Source organism: Spodoptera frugiperda, chromosome 31 (genome assembly GCF_023101765.2).
Source record: "Spodoptera frugiperda isolate SF20-4 chromosome 31, AGI-APGP_CSIRO_Sfru_2.0, whole genome shotgun sequence".
Classification (NCBI taxonomy): domain Eukaryota; kingdom Metazoa; phylum Arthropoda; class Insecta; order Lepidoptera; family Noctuidae; genus Spodoptera; species Spodoptera frugiperda.
Window position 1 is genome coordinate 4,726,357 of NC_064242.1, and position 18,858 is coordinate 4,745,214.

An 18,858-nucleotide genomic window follows, 5' to 3' on the forward strand; every position below is an offset into this window, starting at 1 on the left:
AGTGCGTATGCAATGTAATGTCTGCTTTGCACCAGCTATGTTATTTGTCCCATATAATAGGGGGGAGTCTATAACCAAACACTGGGTACAACTTCAGATTCATCCTCATCATTATCATCAGCCGCAAGACGTCCACTGCTGAACATAGGCCTCCCCCAACGACTTGGAAGCAACATGCATCCAACTTCAGACTCTCTAAAATACATTATTAAGTAATTTTAATTTATTTCTTTAAGATAAAATTGTAATGAGTTTGAAAGAAGTAAGAGTTTCGTCAGACTATGTATTTAGATGAGGTATTACCTCACATTGTGAAATAGGCGGTTTTAATTAAAAACCTATTAATAAATAATTTAATCTCCAATTATCGTCTTAGATACTAATACGTATTAATATAATAGTTCATATATCAGAGAGATTAGTATATCTAATTTAGTTTTAATTGTGAATAATTAAATAGGCAGCTTGATTAAATTCATATCTTCAACTATTGATACAAAAATTATTTATATGTAATACCTATATACAACAACCTACGTATACGTCCCATTTTTGATAAGAACCTGTAATATGTACCTATATAAACTTTAAAAAATATAATAATCTCCACGTTTATACGGGTCGGAAACCACTATTTCAAAAGTCCAGGGAGGGCTGCTACGCCGGTTCTACAGGCTGCCTAGCGGGGCTCCGGCTCGAAAAGCAGGAGTAGGAACGGGGTGGTTTTTAGTAAATAAGAGTCTGACACCCCCTCTCGCCTTGCCCAAGCTGGGAGAAGTCATGGGATGATTACCTGCCTCAAAAAAAGGTATCGCTGCTCTGTTCTTCGATCTCCTAAGTGAGTTTTGAAGAGCATATAAAATGTAAAATAATGCTATATTAAAATACAAAATGACTGACCATAAAACAGTCATCTGTTTTACGCATTCATACAAGATAAACAGTGTTCATTGTTTGCGCATTTCATCTGACGGGAAAGATTAGGTACTTTCTACTCTTAATCTATACAACTTATACATATAATACCTATTTACTTTTGTTTAACATTACTCATAGCTTATACAATAATCTCAGACCAATGTCCTTTTTAATTTCGTTAGGATATAAGTTGTGGATAGCAATTTTGAATCTTCTTATAAGAGACATAAAGTTTAATTCCTGTTTCTTTTGTTTCCAGGTTACCACAGCTTGCCGTCTCTGCGAAGATATTGTGCCTCCTGATGGTAAGTTAAATCCCTTTCAATTTAATATTACACTTATAAAGGATAAGGTGAAAGAACCAAGCATATAGATATTTACAACACGTACAATAACATCAGCACATGTCACAAAAGTTCATGTGACAACCTTGAAAACTGATAAAAAAATTAATTTACCACATTCCACGATATAAAACGATGAGTAAATAATTAACAGCAGTGATAAACGCTGCCAAATAGCAACAAACTCCAATCTCTACTGTGACTAGTTCTCTTATCTTACTTTTTTATTTCTTTTGGTACTACAGAACTCAAAAATGTATCAAAAAAGCGATACGTTATTGCATTAATAGACAAAGAATCAGTGAGCAATTTAGCATAGAACATAAATTTAAAAATTAATTCCCAATTAATCTGCGATAAAATAAATTAACTGTGACCATAAAGTTTATTAATGTTGTGAGAGGTTTTAATTAAATAAAAATAAAGTCAGATGCTTTAAGGTTATCGGGTATAGTCATAAATGTTTAATTTGGTAGTGTGGCAGTTTATAAAATTTGCTACTGTATAATTATGGTCAATTAGTGGGCTCATTTATAACATGCTCCTAAATAACAAAGGTGTTAGAGAAAATGAAATATTATTACGAATCTTTAGAAGTTTCCAGTAGGCATCGTAATGTCTTTAAATTGAACACCAAAAGGTCATTTCACTTAACAACTCAATTATCAAAACGATTACTTGACACACATGTCATCGTTAGTATGATTTCTTAATAAAATTTCTCATTCACATATTGGAAATTAGCATCGGTTTTCGATTTGCCTAATTCGATCTTATCTAGGTTAGGCATACTCATAGCCCAAGTATGTAAGCTCTTAATAAAACCAATTTACGTAAGACGTAAAAAGGTCAGTTATCCGGTGTAAAAGGATTAGTAATTTCAATCGCAGCCATCATTTTATTCACATTAGCTGGGTGTAATGAGAAAACGTCTGCCGGTTACCCGTAAAGCGCATACGACGCGTTTCGATGCGATAAAAGTTCCAAGAAATACTTCAGAGGTATCGTACCACATTAAATATGCAACTAGTGCATTCTGTGTAAATAACATTGTAAAACAAAATCGTGCGATTGTTTACTTGCATTGTTAATTAGTTCTAAATACAAAAATGGAAACACATACAAGTGATTAGATTAAGGAAGCACGTCATAGTTCAAAATAAATACAATTATGTGTAGAATAATTTGCGAGATTGCATATTCATCTTGTCTATAAAACGATAACATAAAACGTAATTATGTAAATATTTCGACAAGTTAACAATTAAGATTAAGAACACCGACGTAGAGTAAATAACTAAGCTTTGGTATTTTGCGATTCGTAATCCGCCTTTGATTAGTTTCTACATCGCGTTTGTACGTATCTCAGGTATTTGTTGCTTTAACAGAGACAAACTGAATATATTTGCAATGATTAGACGGAATTCGTAGTTATACTATCAATCGTAAAACATTCCCAAACAAAATTTGCTTGAACACGTTGTTAGTTTGTGTGGGAGTTCCTCAAGGAATCTTATTAGGACCTACGTTGTGTCAGGATATAGAATATGTTCTACAACAATTATTTAGTGTCTTCTTGTATTTTCAAGTACGTTTACAACTACATCTTATCACTTTGTAGTATATTTTTAGTATTGTTTTCTTTTCCATATTGGTACAGCGTGACTGATTAGCATTTGCATACAAATAAACATACAACTTATTTTCTTGCAAATTATAAACAATTCTGTAGCCATTTTTCTTTTCTCTAAATATTAACGGGGCTATTGACAAATTTAGTACAATGCCAAATACAGTGTCAAAACAATTGTTTACAACACACAAGTCTGACTTTCCTAATTCTTAATAGAAAACATTGATTTCGTAAGCAACTTTGTTGACTATGTGATTTTGATGACTGAAATTGTTAAGGTATTACTTAAATTTGTCTAGGCAGTATACTGCCTAGACAAATTTAAAGTTAAAAATATAAAATTATAATTTTATATTTTTAACTTTAATTATTGTTACTAATCATCAAACATATTCATGGAAAATAAATTAGTGTTTATATTACATAGTTCCTTTTTCAATATCATCTTCTTTAACTTCTCCGTCCATTAAATGGCTAACAAATTGATTCCTAACAGGTATAATTGAATTGATTGCACAAATGTACTTTAGGGTTCCGCATTCGTTCGATACGGACGTCTAGACATTGACGTGACGTGTCCCGGCGTCACTATCGGACGCGCAACGATAATAAATCAATCATTCACATGTTTAATTAAATCAGTCAATTATCTTTCAATAACGTAATATTGATTTGCGATGTTGATTATAATCAGGGTTGTTACACTTGTTATGGATTTTTTAAATTTGTATTATGGCTTTAGTGGGGGCCATATTTTGTGTTATCTATTGGGCTGTTGATAAAAAATAGTTTTTATTATAGTGTTTGGGTTTCTTCGCTTTAATCCAATTTGTAACTCGACTATGCTAACAATGTGATAGGTTTATTATAATGTTTGGATAATATTTGATCTATTTGTACCATGGTGACGTCTACAGACAGAGATTTCTAATTTGTTGTTTGTTGAATCACTAAAGTTAGTATTTAGCATATTCATTTCCAAATTCTCATAAATAGCGACTGTTGTACGTGACCGCGGCTTAGTTGCCGTAATTATCACATTTGTGATGCGACACACATATTATGGTCAAAATACCAAGCGATGAAAAAAATATAACGAGGAACGTATGACGCTATTTACTTGGAATCCAGCTTTTTGGAAAATTGTAAAGATGTGTATGTAAATAGATAAACATTTGAAAATGAAAGAGACGTACTTTACGTAATTAGTCACTAATGTTTCCAAAAATAACAAAGGGAAACTATCTAATGAAAATGAACCCGAGAAACTTTTACTTAATAAAAAAGTCAAAGAAGCTCTCGTTGATAGAATCATTAACTACTTCATTATGTACCTTATAATAGTCTTAAAAGCCTTCACCACCATTATAAATGTTAAGGCTCCCTATTTTTCCGCGAACATATAATATTTGAAGTACATCATGAGAGAGTTTAGCGACCACCTATCATTTGCCATGATTACATAGGTAAACACTGCACGCTGTCCGATGAAGAAATTTGCTCTTATTGAATACCGCCTTTTACTAGCTTTTCAATTACAAAGCCTGCTATAAGAGTCAGGTTATGTTATTACGTAATATTATGTCGTTTATGATGAGGTTTAATATATTTTTTAATAGATTTTGATATAGCTTCAAGTTGGTGTCCATTTTGACAAATAGTAAACAGCTCTAATGGTTTACCTATGTTATGTATGCTTACAACAGATTTTCTTCACTAAAAATCAATTTATGAAATATTTAGTTCCAAATTTTCTTAGAAATGCATCAAAGACCACTGATGCATTTCTAACAAAATTTTGAAATTTGGAAGCCCGTTTCTCTAAACGGGCTATTAAATTTTTAGTTCCATGCCTAGTCAGATGTTAACGAAGATTATTCGGTTGATGATACGATAATGATGCTAAATTCATAACCTAAACTGATACAAATTGTAAAGTAAACTGTACAAGTAGCACAAATAGGGTATTGTTTTCTTTGTGATACAAAGGTAATCGTAGGTAGAAATTGGTAAGTGATATTGAAGTAACTGTGACAAAGTTTTGCCAATTTTTACTGTTAGTACCTCAGTACTTCTAATATCTAAATCTACACCTACTTACTTTAGATTGCTAATCTGTATTTACTCTTCAACTGAAGGCCTCCACTTAAGAGCTCTCGACATTTTGGCGACACATGTGACCTATATTTGGGTTATCAGAATCAAAAAGATTATTGATACCAAGTGCATTACTATTACAACTAAAGCCATATGGTATTACAATATGCGTCTAAAGTCCATTTAAAAACAGACTTTGAGCTGTTGCAGCTAAAACATCATATCGTTTAACTTAAATGTGAGAGAAGTTACATAACATGACATCGATATTTATCTTCACTTTGTCATAAAAATATCAAATTTTAAACATCGGCACATTCTCTTTTCGAGATAAGAACTGATTAACTATCATTAATATACAGATACATAAATCAAAATTGTATGGAATCGATAATATTCTCTGTTCAAAAGTTACAGTAGATATTGGGTTATTTAATTCAGAATTTATCGGTTGCCCAGTATCGATTGACGTCTCCGTGTAATCGATATGTAAACGTTTCGATTTAATAAATTGAGCAACATTTATTTTGCATTGAAATCTTGAAACGCATTATATTGTCGAATCAAATAGAGGAAGCGATCAGAAATCAAACAAGTTTTTTTTTATCTTAAATACTATACGGAAGAACGGATTCACACTTTACTGATATTATGCTAATTAAACATAGAAAAAAGATAGCTTAAAACGAACTAAATTAAAAGGATTTAATCTTATGAATTATGAACTCGAACTTTATAAAAAAGAAAAAAATAACGAGTTTGGTGTAAACAAAAATCCGTATACAACCACAAGTCAAGATAAAAAAGACAATTATGCATTCACACATAAACAGCAGAAATACGACAAAATAACACATTTGGACAAAAATGTCGTGAGACGGGTTCATGCAAGACAAGCGCCGATTCTGTGCAAATCATTTACACGATTTGTCGTTTAGCACTTTTGTGATCCGTTTTTCTCTTCTGAATCTTTAAAAGTACAATTCCTTATTCTGGATATACATTTTACTTGCCATTTAATGTGATATTGTTAACAAATGTGTTTTGATCATTTCCGAAAATTATTTTCCTTTACAAATTGGTTTTTACTTCATCTTTGTTAAAAATATTAGTTTTGTCTGTTACGTCAGCTTCATACACTATCATAGTAAAACAATTACTTTATCTTGTCGCGTGTGTGGCCGCTAATCCCTAAGTAATGATTATGATGATAAGAATTTGGAAACCAAACTGATCTTCAATGTGAGGTCTCACTTCTAGCTTAGCATCAGCCTCGTTGATACTTGAGAAAATTTAAGATAGTGTTTGAATTTGTCAAGAATGTATGTCCTTTCGTTGAGACAATGTATAGGGAATTACCTGAATAACGCTATTGTATAAATTCTGTATCACACAATTTACGTAGTCTGTATTACGTAGATTAATATTTTAAGACGTAAATCGTCTAATGTTGTCTTGATATATTTTATCGTTTGTCTAATAAGTTGTATGAATGCTTTTTCTTAGTACGTCTTTGCTAAAAGTTAAGTAACAGCTATTGAATCGTGCACTTCAACCCTGCATGGGGAAATGTGTGAAAATAAATCATTTAAAGCCATATTGCATGAACTAGTGAAATCTACCTGGACGTTTCACTCACTTTCTATTTCTACAATAGTTCGGTGACATATACGTCTGTCTGGTAGGCCGTAATCAAGTGTTTGAAACTAATCCACGATTAGCAATCATCGATATAGACACAAGGAAGTGATTACAATGTTGTATCGGACGGATTTAGGTCAGCGGTGTTCAAAGATTAGTTATTGTCTACAAACCTTCGTATTTCATAATAATATTTGATAAAAATAAGTACATAACCGTGTTCCTGTGTAGGTATGTAGGTAATGATAAAATTTAGTAACCTATAATTTTTATTGCACTTAACACGAATATATTCTCATGAAATACCCAGCCAGACCAAATAAAAAGTCACAATGTAATGAATGCTTATGTAAAACCTAACACGTTTTTGTCCGTCTCAAAATGGCGTAAATCCCTCTATAAATTTTGATGAACCCGGATTTTATAGACGGACACAATAAAATGATAATAACAGTCATGTAAGATAAAATTTTCTTGTAAGCCCATCAACATTAGTATAAAGGTGTGACTGAGAAATTACGCTATCGATATCTGCAGCTCAGTCTTCACACTTAAATGATACAATAATGAATATAATACTTTAAAAAATGTGTTACAACATAAAACTCCTCCTATTGATGGATTTGAAAAAACCTAACTGTCCATCTTTTAAAATACGACTGTTATTAAAAGAATTGGTTTTGTACTTTGGAAAATCCATGCCAAAAATGTCTTCCTCGTTTGTTTATATACAAATTGACGCGTAAATACACAAAGCATTACAGCGATAAGTGCCGAAAAATTATCATAGAGGACATGATAAGCTGAACATTATAATTAGTTTCCTAATTATAACGGCACTTGTACTGAAGATTACATGCTATTGAACACCGGTATCTGTGCTTCGTACCGTGAAAATTTCCGATACACTTGGTACCGGATAGTTTTGGTTGGCTGACATGTAATCAAGCGTACATAATGCGTTTGCTCGGGTCGACTAAGATAAGTCCAATGACAAAATGATCAGTGACCTCCAAATACACGATAATTGCATATTGTATCGACCTTCCTCTCGATACATGTAACACATGATCTCAAGTTCAAATATTTACTGAAAATTTGCAATATAGAAACTTTCCATAATTGTGTGAAAATTGAATAGTTTGTCTAGTTATTGCAAATATGGCTGTCGAGGTCTTGGTCACATTGTTGTCCATAGGTTAGGTTGTCCATCTGTTAGGTTGTTCAAAGACAAATATATTAGTAGTATGAGGATAAGGCCGTCACAGACTATTAGCTATGCTATACATCAATGTATCGAGCTATACGTTATAAAATAGTTAGCTACCACAGACAGCTGGTGCTATACTATAAATGGAATATATTATATACCAAAATATATTTCGTGAATAAATTTGACAGAAATATATCTTATAGCTCCACATGATTCTCGAAGATTTTTTTTATTGAATGTGTGATAATACGCCTTGCCCTGCCCAGGTTTGTGTTTACAACTTAGTATAAAGTAAAGAATATCTAAATAATGAATTCACACAAAAAAATCGATAATACACCTATAAAATTAATTTGGTAAATTATTACACAGACCGCTAATTTCGTAACAAAAAATATTTGGGTAGATGCAAAAAAATCTAAATCATCAGAAAGAAATATTGACGAAATAAATTAGTTCTCTACAAACTATATAGTATCATAGTATGTAACGCATAAATTACAACATAAAGATTATGATATCTCGATTAATTATCTTAATAGAATCAACTGTACAAAGTTTAATATCATATGATGTTACAACTAATTGAGATAAAACATAAGATTATTTATTTACTACTGTAAATAATATATGATTACGTTTTGTAGCTGTTCTAGCTTTATTTATTCTTGTATTTCGTTTTAAATGTTATGATATTTAAACAAGTAATTGATTTGATTATAAAAAAATATATAGCAATTTTTTTGTTGCTGTAACATGAGAAGTAGATCCAATATTACACGACAAAAGCCCTTATTTTTCCCTAAAAACATCAGCCAAGGATTACACCTTTTAACTTTTAAAAGTATATAGAAATCTGAATAATTCCCATTATCATAATTAACTCTCATATCGTATTTGGTAACAGCACCGTTACTTTTAAGTATGACTCGTTTTGATTATGTGTCAAGATTTTTAAAAACTAAAAGTATTTTTTTTTAATTAAACTTTCGTAATACAAGATCTCAAGCTGTACATGTCTCTACAGAACTAATAACGTTATCTATCTCATTTGCATTTACATGTATTGGTTTTACTAAATTGCTATGGCTACAACAACAATCCGAATAACTTAAACATTCAAAGCTAAAAAGTAAATGCAGTATTGTTTACAAAAAGTTCACGTGAAATGCAATATGGCTGAATAGTGACCGCGTCGCGGTAGCCTATGCTTTCCAACCTGAATATGACACCGGTCGTACAGTTATAAAAGGACCTAAAACAACTGTAGATAAATATGAAAAATCAACTTTGATGGACATCTAAATAGGATTTATTATTGCCTAAACGACGCAATCTGATCCCTCAGTCTGACGGATTAGCTGAGCTCGGCTGACCCATTAAAACGATCGATTGTTTCCTTATTGTGGTGCCTGCGACGCGTGGTTCTAGTAATAATTACAAAATTCAATATAAGTATTTTCTCCGAGCGCACACGTAACACCGTTTGAAATATGCAAGAACTGACATTATCACTGCATGGGCGTGTTTGTACAGTTGTTGCATTATAATTCGATTAGTAATACTAGATATCGCACGTAGTAATTTAATCAGCTGTAGTAGTTTTCAAAGTAAATCTAGACTGGTTCATGGAAATTAGAAGGAAAATTCGACGTGTTTCGGGGTTAACGAGTAAAATATTCAACAACTCAACTCGTGAAGTTCACAAGGTCATAGGAGATAGGGTTTGATCAATATCTGCGTAATGAGGTGTCGGTCGACACTGGCGCCATTAAAATCCCGGTGAAAGTACCAACAGAATAAGGAAACTAATTTAAACGACTTGACACTTAGCTGTTAGAGGGAGGAACGGACCACACGCAGCAGAAGAGTGTTGGACATTTTCTCCATAACATCAGTGTCGACTTTTATGCCGTACGCTTTCATTTGAATGGAAGTAAAATTTTAATCAAATACGATTCAATTCAATCCATTTCTAAGGTATGAAATTTTAATTCTGATTCAGTTTTCCCCCGGCTACGTAGGTACGGTAGCACGTTTGCGTTACGTCACGTCTATGACACAGTCGTCGATCATTAAAAAATGTGAGTAATCCTGACATAAATCAGTGCCTTACGACATAGTGTTATCGCAACGTCAATTTAGCATGACCATCAGTCAGTTCCAACGTAGTAGCAGCGAAAATATTCCGATACGAGAATACGTTTAAAATGGCTCAATAAGTTCATGAATTTAATGTGCATAGGTAGTCTTGCTAAATGTTTATTAAGATATCTTGTCGTGCTTGGTAATTTTCATAATTATCACCCTTACAAACCTGATTCACGATAAGCTAGACACATTAGAATATTCCGAATCGTTTGCGAATTTATTCCTACGCTGCATCGAATTGAAATCTTATCTCTAGCTGTTCGTTCTTCTAATTGTGCAATGAATTTGTGGATTGGCGATTATGTATTTTGTGAGTGATTTTGATTACATGGTTTGTTTTGTTTGTATGCAGGTGGTGGTCTGCGGTGCGGTGCCATCGATGGTAGTCCGGTCGGTTCGCCTCTACAGCCAGTGCTCCCATATGTACGTCAACGTGTTTCCAAACGGTACCGTCATGGCTCGCTCCGATGGAAACGACCAGCGTAAGTACCTTCTGTATTCACAATTTACATTCTAGTCAATATTATTATGTGATTTTTACTGCGACGTTAACACGTCACACTTTTGTTGTGATAATACAAATTTTCACACAAACATTATTATGGGTAGATAAAGTACGTAAACCTCAGTACTTACATAACTTGAGTAAAACCCCAAAGGACTAAAAAGCAAAAATGTGTACAATTAAGACGTAGAATAATAAACAAGGAAATATAAAGTAAATTCAGGTTATAAAATGATATCGATCCTGACACTGCCGTGTAAACATTAGATATGATTCACGATGTCCGATTACAATTTATCAATTACCTCCAATTGAATCACTAACAGACGACAATACAGACATTAGCAGTTGAATAAGTAATGCTGTAATTGGTAACAATCATCCGTTTAGTTTCGATGAGGTGGTTATAAAACAGGAGTTTGCTACCTGAGGGCTGTTATATTTTTTTGGATTGTAGTAAAAAATTAAGATTATAATTTGATACAAATTGCTCAGTTTACGTAGTTTTAATTAATTTATTGTGGTAGACCGACATACATACTTATGATGTTATAGAATAATAATAGAAAAACTGGAAGCAGATGTTATAGTAAACTAAAATAATAACATACATATTTACAACTGTTTATTCAAATGTTCCACTCTTTTGAAGTCCCAAAAATTTATTCGTCGCGCAAAAATGTTGATTATCTCTGCTTGCCGTGTTAGTAACCAGGTGTGCTGTTTCGCTTACTTTTTATTCAGTTGCCACCTGAAAATAAAACCAAAATGGTAGTACAAAATAAATTATTACAGCTGTTTATTCTCGCGGTAATAGTTAAAGATTTAGCCGGGGAATTCCATGAATAATGAACTGTGACTTACTGAATTTATTATCTTGTCCGTTGTTAATCATTCTGTAAAGCTGTTGAAAGGTGTTTTACAAGCAATTTATATAAAATATTTACATTCGTACCTACGACTACAAATAAAATCTGAGATATTACGAGTTAATTATGAGAATACTTTTGTGAATTATTGAGTTGGACCCAATATCGTTCCTTGGGGAATCCCTTGAAACTTCAATTTTATAAAAATATGTCATGTAGGAGAAGATTATATCTATTGCGGTCAGTTAATCTCATATTTTAGGTTAAGATACTTTCATAAAACTTATTTTAAAGTTAACGAAGAAAGTTTCACAAGTACTCATACTCAAAGATGTACGTCGAAGGCTGCATTCGCTAACACAGTAAAAGCACGCGGAGTAATAGTGTGTAGGGGCTAGACGTGAGAAACTATAGGAATATGTCAATACTTGACGGGTCAACGGCCAGTCACCGCAACAGGTAGAGACCACTGTGCGATATAGTAACGGGTACAGCATTGCTACGAAGTTATGACTGTAAAATGTGACTGTTCTTAGCATTTCGCATATTTATACCTGGTTTATTGGTGGAAAGGACTGGAGTTCAAGGATTTTGTAAGAATTTCTCCTCCATAAATGATACTTAGTATATTTATTACTTTGTATCTATATGATGATCAATTCTTACTTACTTTCTTGACTTAGGTGGTTGATTACAAATTATCAGATCATCGTGAAGCCTATGGATCAAAACAAAAGTAGGAGAGAAAAAAGTGTTAAAAACAATGTAGTTAATGTTCAAAGTATTGTGTGTGTTTGCTAACACATGTGTGACGTTACCAGAAATCTGGTTATAACCGATTCAATGGGTTATGTTATGTTTAACTTTAACAAGTATGTCTCGACATCTTTTAGCCTCATTATGGCATAGGTAATTAAAATTTTGTCTAATGTAGGTATAAAAAATATCTACCTATCATACATCTTAATTACTATCAAGTGCAGTCACGAATTCCTATTAAGTTTTGGAGTGCATCATAAAATAAATGTATTCAGATATAAATTAGTACCTATAATAATTTATTGCAAAAAACTGCACTGAGACGTTCAGCTCGCAGTAAAACCAGCGATAATTTAAGTCACGATAAGTTTTTTGGTTATTTTCTATCATTATTTCTCTCAGTTCCAACAAAAACATTGGCAAAAACTACCCTAACGACATCGGCGATAAATCGAGGACTTTTTCTATTTATACAAGACTTGGCTTTTAAGCTTGGCCAAGTGAAGGGCTTTCATTTTTTCTATTATTTGACGAAAGTAGTGTGTCGCGAATATGTAATAAATACTATTCTTACTTGCGAATTACTTAATGTTTATTTTAGTTTGACGCAACTTTGTCGACGCTTGTTTAAATTTGCTTTCACCTTTCGTTATTTTTCGTCTTTGCTTATTATGGACATTACGAAGCATTCTGTGTAATCACTAAACTATCTTTTAGTTATCATTTTCTTTTTCTGATCTCATACGTAGCACGTTGCATAATTCTTATTTGCAATTTCTTCCAGTCTTTCTCGAGTCGAAATTATTTTCTAAACCTACTGACGCTATGTTTTTATTATCAGATTGTTTCGCGTGAATTGCATTTTAAATATTCACTATTTTATTGTACCCAGTGCAGTCTGGATAAGTGCCAAGTTCTGCTTTCCAATTAAGTCTTCTCTTTTTGCTTCGACTACTATCTGGAAAGAGGAGCCACTAAAAAATTCAGTGAATGGATAATTCATGATTTTGATCTTTATTCTCGTACGTGAATAATGCCCGTATCGTTGGCATATTATAATTAGTAATCGCAAAAGGATCTTTGTCCCAAATCAGAGAAAGGGATTTGATGATCGTGAGCCATGCAGGCATATTGTTATGTTGTCTTTTATCTGCTTAATTGAAACAATATGCTTTAGCAACTCTATTTTCAACTTTATAATCAAGAAAGTAAAGTCTGAATTACGTCTTAGAGTATTTTGTAGTCGGTGCATAGCTATGTTTATGCACAATCTTTCTATTGTGAAGTTCACATTACAATGTACGACCGTCGTACAACCAGTGACCCAATAACTGCGACAGTTTCGTATCAGCATTTTGACACGTAATTTAATTATGAAGATGTTTGCTTTGTAATTGCGTCACCCACGCACAGTTCATTACGGGCTGATTCGATCATAAATTCTAATATCTAAATTACCACTTATAAAAATACCGATGCTCAATAATGTTATACATTACGTACCTTTTTTACATAACATCAATAAATAATACAGAACGGAAAGCCATTAATTTAATATGAACAATAATCGCGTGAGAATAAACATTTATTTGTTCCCAGAGTAAAAAATTTAATCACTTGACCCGTGTTAGCATACGTGTTAGTTGTGAAGCAATAAAAGAAACTACACAGCCAATATTAAATTTAACGATTTAATATTGCATCACCAGTTAAGAACGATCTCAAGATTATGACTGTTCTAATGAAAAAACTAATGGAATGCAGTTCAACTGAATTTGGTCAGCTGTACTCACCGGACACATTGCAACGCCTACCACCGAATACTGCGTGAAATATGTGACGCTTTTTAATTAAAATTAGATTCGAAGGCACTGATAACGAAATTTAATTATTCCCATCGAGTTAGAAACGGCGACTGGTTGGATCTAACGGCAATAGTGCAGACGCCGCGGGCTTTAAAAATATATTTTTGAAAATGGAACTTGGTTAAATATTTATGACGCTTTGTGTCACCAATGAACAGGTTCTTTTAAACAAATGGGATTAATTTTATTAATCGATTAATAATTCAAATGTGGAACACAAGAACATGAATCACTAATTACAGTAATAAAGCAGATATGATTGTCTCTTTATTTAATTTACTTTCACTAGGAATAATAAATGGTCCAATAAAGAAATGCTTCTAGACTAGTCAACGGTAATTTATTTTATTGTGACGGTAAAAAAACTAGACGGATTTATTATGTGTTTAACCAAAACTGCTCTGAATATCGTCGAGTCAGTTAAAAGCATAAACATCTTCATCGGAAACAACCTCTTAAGTTTTGATAGCTCGCACGGTGGTTTATTTTTTGTGGCAATTCATCGGATGATTGTTTGGCGGAACGAAAATTATATGAAATCAATCGACGTAGGCGGTGCGGCGCCTACCTAAATTAAGTTGTTACGTTTAAAACATAATAATGAAGGTCCATAAGGTTCCCTCTGTTTCGCAAAAAATATACCACACGCAGGTCCACAATAATGTGGTATAATCTAATAGGGAATTAGTAATTTAATTTGCACGCGCATTAAAAAAAAAAGAAAATAACAGACGTTCTAAATTCGAACGCTTTTTTTTCTTTCTTTTTTTTATTCCTGTGAATGCGTTTGGCGGGCATTTTTGGAAGCGTAGAAAATGTTGAATGAGCTTTTGATAGTTTTTTTTTAATGTTGACGTTTCTGTAGAAATACAAATTATTTTAACTATTATTAAAGTCATTTTGAACAGTTTTTTTTTGTAGTTATTCGCAAAGACATTGGGCGTTTTTGTTGTTAATAAGTAAGTGGCGCATGACTGGCGCATTTGTTTGTGTTATTTTTTCTATCTTGGGATAAACAAACAGACAGCAGTGCTCTTGTTTATTTCTTTACTAATTAATTGGTATTATGTTTTTTGTTATTTAATTATTGAATTTTATAAAAATACCATGAGGTTAAATATTGATTTTTTTTACCTGAAAACGAAAACGTATAAATCAGGACGATATGCTTATGCTTAAACGTTGATAAAACAGAATCCTTATTCATAGACAAACGATCATGTTTTTTTTTAACTGTAAGAGATAACAAATAGAATTCCACTCAGATAAATATTGAAACTAAACAATATTCACACTTCATACATCACAATCAATTATACCAAAACGTATATTTATCTATCGGAGTTTTTATTACGTATTACAATTTCAATTAACACTAGCCGATACGAATTTCAGGCTCATTATTATCAAAATGGCAGACAGATAGAGTTTTATCTGTGCTTTATTGCTGTTTTTATAACATGTGCTGAACAATTTCACATTGGGTGGTCTTGCGTGTATTTCCAGTGTTGATGTCGCGAAAAAAAAAACTCATGTTTAGTAAACATTCATACTTTGTACTTAATGTTATTGTTATTGCTACAAAGGGAATGCGTAGTTGGTACTTTTTCGGCTTGCATTGTAAATTGAAACTTATGTACTTTTGATTATGATTTATAATTGCGAAAGATATTTTTTTAAGAATTATTCTTCTTAGTGAGATATCAAAAGTAGGTCATCCGGTGTGCTAATCCAAGTTAATATCTAATTGTCCATCATGCAAATCTTTTAAGCCGTTAAGGCTATTTCAGCATCCTTGAATTAAGGCTATTATAGCTTCATTAATCTGATTAATGAATGGACAATTCAATTATTCAGCTTTTAAAATTTTACATAAACTTATCGCAATATATTATTTCGATCATTGTGTCTACATGTTGAAATAAAATCCGTTGACTTTGGCCAGTGTATCACAGGCAAAGTCACGGGTTGACAATAGTGAGATAAAACGCGGAAATTATTGGGTTATATTATGAACAAAAACATCAGTGTTATGACAGTTTACAAGGTTAATAATATGATGACCCAAATCCCAAGAGATTACGATTTCTGTGAAGATTCGTTTCATATGTAGATAAAGCGAAGCCAGAATTCTTAATGTTTAGCAAAATAAAAATATTTATATTATTATTATATACTAAATTAATTTCCTATTATGTAGTGCTGCTGATGAAGCCATGCTGACTCTCTAGCATGGCTTGAAACTAGTTGAGTTCCTCGTCAAATAATGAAGCCGAAAAACACAATAATTAATTCAAAATCAATATGTTAAAATTCAAAATGTTTACTGATTAAAACTAGATTTCTTTTATTAAGTATATAATATCTATTTTGTAATTTTTGATGCGCAAAATATCGCATTTTGTTACATTGAAAGCAAAATTATGTACGATACTGAAAACATAGTGCGATTTATTATCGTATCTCTAAGACATTTTGGTAAATTCGAAAATATTATCAACGTATGCGTTTGACCTGATTTCGATAGCCGCGACAATCCATACTTAATCATATCACAAGATAGCATAATACAGTTCAAGAAACTCTTATTCTTTACCCTGTAAAGTTCATTTTACATTGTCAGCGTTACACAAACAAGTTTGTTAGTTCAGTATTGACATAGATTTTTGGTAAAAACGTCTTCGATTTTACCTACACTCTAAGTCTAGATTTGTTAGACATATCTGTCATATCAATACTAGGTCAAAATGTAGGTGAACAATGTTTTTAAAATAAACAAACGCGCCTATACGAAATCATCCATTGACTTCTCCCGCCTTGGGCGAGGCAAGAGGGAGTGTCAGACTCTTATTGACTAAAAACCACCCCTACTCCTGCTTTTCGAGCTGGAGCCCCGGTAACCCGCTAGGCAGTCCGCAGCTCCGGGTCGGCATCAGCCCTACTGGGCCCCATCTGATTATGACACCCTGTGTTTTTTAGTGTTAAACTTTGTACTAGAGTATTATCTTAGTTCAAAAGTAATAGACAAACAAACAAATTAATCTCCTAAATACCTGACACTATTATTCATATACAATATGACTTTATCTCTAATTTGCGAATATTAGAGATCAGACTAGGGGGCGTCTAGTGTGTCATGTGCCAGATTCCACGTAAACACTGATAACTCAGGGGTGTGCCATAGATCATGAACGTGAAAATATTCCGTTATTGCGAAGTGGGACTCTGTCAAATGATACTCAGTGGTATATTAGAATTGTAGTACATATCTATACTAATATACTAAGAATATTATAAAGCTGAAGAGTTTGTTTGTTTGTTTGAACGCGCTAATCTCCGGAACTACTGGTCCGATTTGAATAATTCCTAAACCTAACTTTACCATTTGTGTTATAAGTCCTATTACATGGGACTTGGTTAAGAGTAAGAACCTATTGCCATATATTGGACACAATTTAAGATTCCGTGCTACCACTGAGAAATTTTCGAAAAACTGAAATGTTTTTTGTTTAGCATTCAGTTTAAAGTAGCCTAATACCAAAAAAATAAATGAAAATAAATTTCCAAGTTCCCCAACCATATTGTAAAGGTATCAGGCATATCTCGTATTAGTGTCAATGCCATATAATGTTTGTGGTCACATAATCTAGTCAGACTAGACGGTAACTTGATATCACTATCTAAGCTAATGTAATGTATTGCTAGTCTTAGGATGCGATTAGATGGAATCCTTCGTTTGCACTAAAGGTATTTTAGGAACTATTTACTAATACTTAGAAAGTAATTTTCGACAGATCTTTGCTTTGATAATAGTAAGTGAACATAGATTTCCATTGACTAATCCCGTATAGGATTTTCCAAAGCGCCGCAGCTCTTCTGTAGGACTGAGGGTTTGTGGGTCAAGTTTCTAATTATTTTCATTTATAAAAACGGGATGAATAAATACAGAAGAGGGGTGAATAAATTTTGGGAAACTATTGTAACATCTATTCACCATATTCTTGTGTTTATTCATCCATTCAATTCTATTTACCCCGTTTTACCGTAGTATCTCAATTGCATTTTCTGCCGGCTTGCAAAACACAAGAGAAAATGAGAGAATTTTCATTACAATAACAACCATTTAGCTAATGCTATAAATAACTAAATACGTTTAAATATTATTAGGTATATTATAATGTTATTGTTTTTAAACAAACCCAGACATTTCAGACAGCTCATTAGGAAAACTAAAATTAATTCCGTTCTCAGAAATTATGTAGATGATTAATTTTAATAATCATTAAGCGAATTGTCCATTTATAACTTTAACACTTTTTGTCACTTCAAGTTCACGGAAAACCAGTAGCATTTGACATTTGAAGAATGTGGCATCTATTTGATATTTTGACGTACCATGATATTTGTAATATTCAAATAGATACATTGAATTATTAAACGTTTGTTACCAAACCGTCGATGTGACATCGCCTTAAAATGTCAGGATTCTTATAAAGTACTTAGGTATTTAGGTACACTGGTGTAGGTACTGTGACGTCATTAAACACGAGGAAGATTTACAAGGAAAAGACTCGTGAAGGTTTTATGAACCCATACAATATAAGAGATAATAGGCGATTACCGTGCTTATGGTATAGTTCGACGAACATAATAATATTATTTATTCATAAGTATTTATTGGAATGTGCAGCACTTAATTATTATTAATATGAAAGAATCCATATATTGGTATTACTTATTCATCCTTTAAAGTTCTGGCATTAAAACATGGAATACGGCACGTATTTTCGGAATTCAATTTTCCAATGCGCTGGTATATTTAGTTTTAATTCTAATTTTAGTAAGAATTATTATACTTATTTA

At 32.5% G+C, this 18,858-nt stretch overlaps 1 protein-coding gene across 4 annotated transcripts in view; it reads left to right on the forward strand.

The window, feature by feature from the left end:
* The window catches only part of LOC118276226 (uncharacterized), a 110,700-nt gene that overhangs the window by 83,348 nt on the left and 8,494 nt on the right, over window positions 1–18,858 (forward strand). For all 4 annotated transcript variants that reach the window (XM_035594464.2, XM_035594465.2, XM_035594466.2 and 1 more), the window contains 2 exons: window positions 1,178–1,223; window positions 10,350–10,479. In XM_035594464.2, the coding sequence (XP_035450357.1) occupies window positions 1,178–1,223; window positions 10,350–10,479 (176 nt within the window). The remainder of the gene's footprint in view (window positions 1–1,177; window positions 1,224–10,349; window positions 10,480–18,858) is intronic.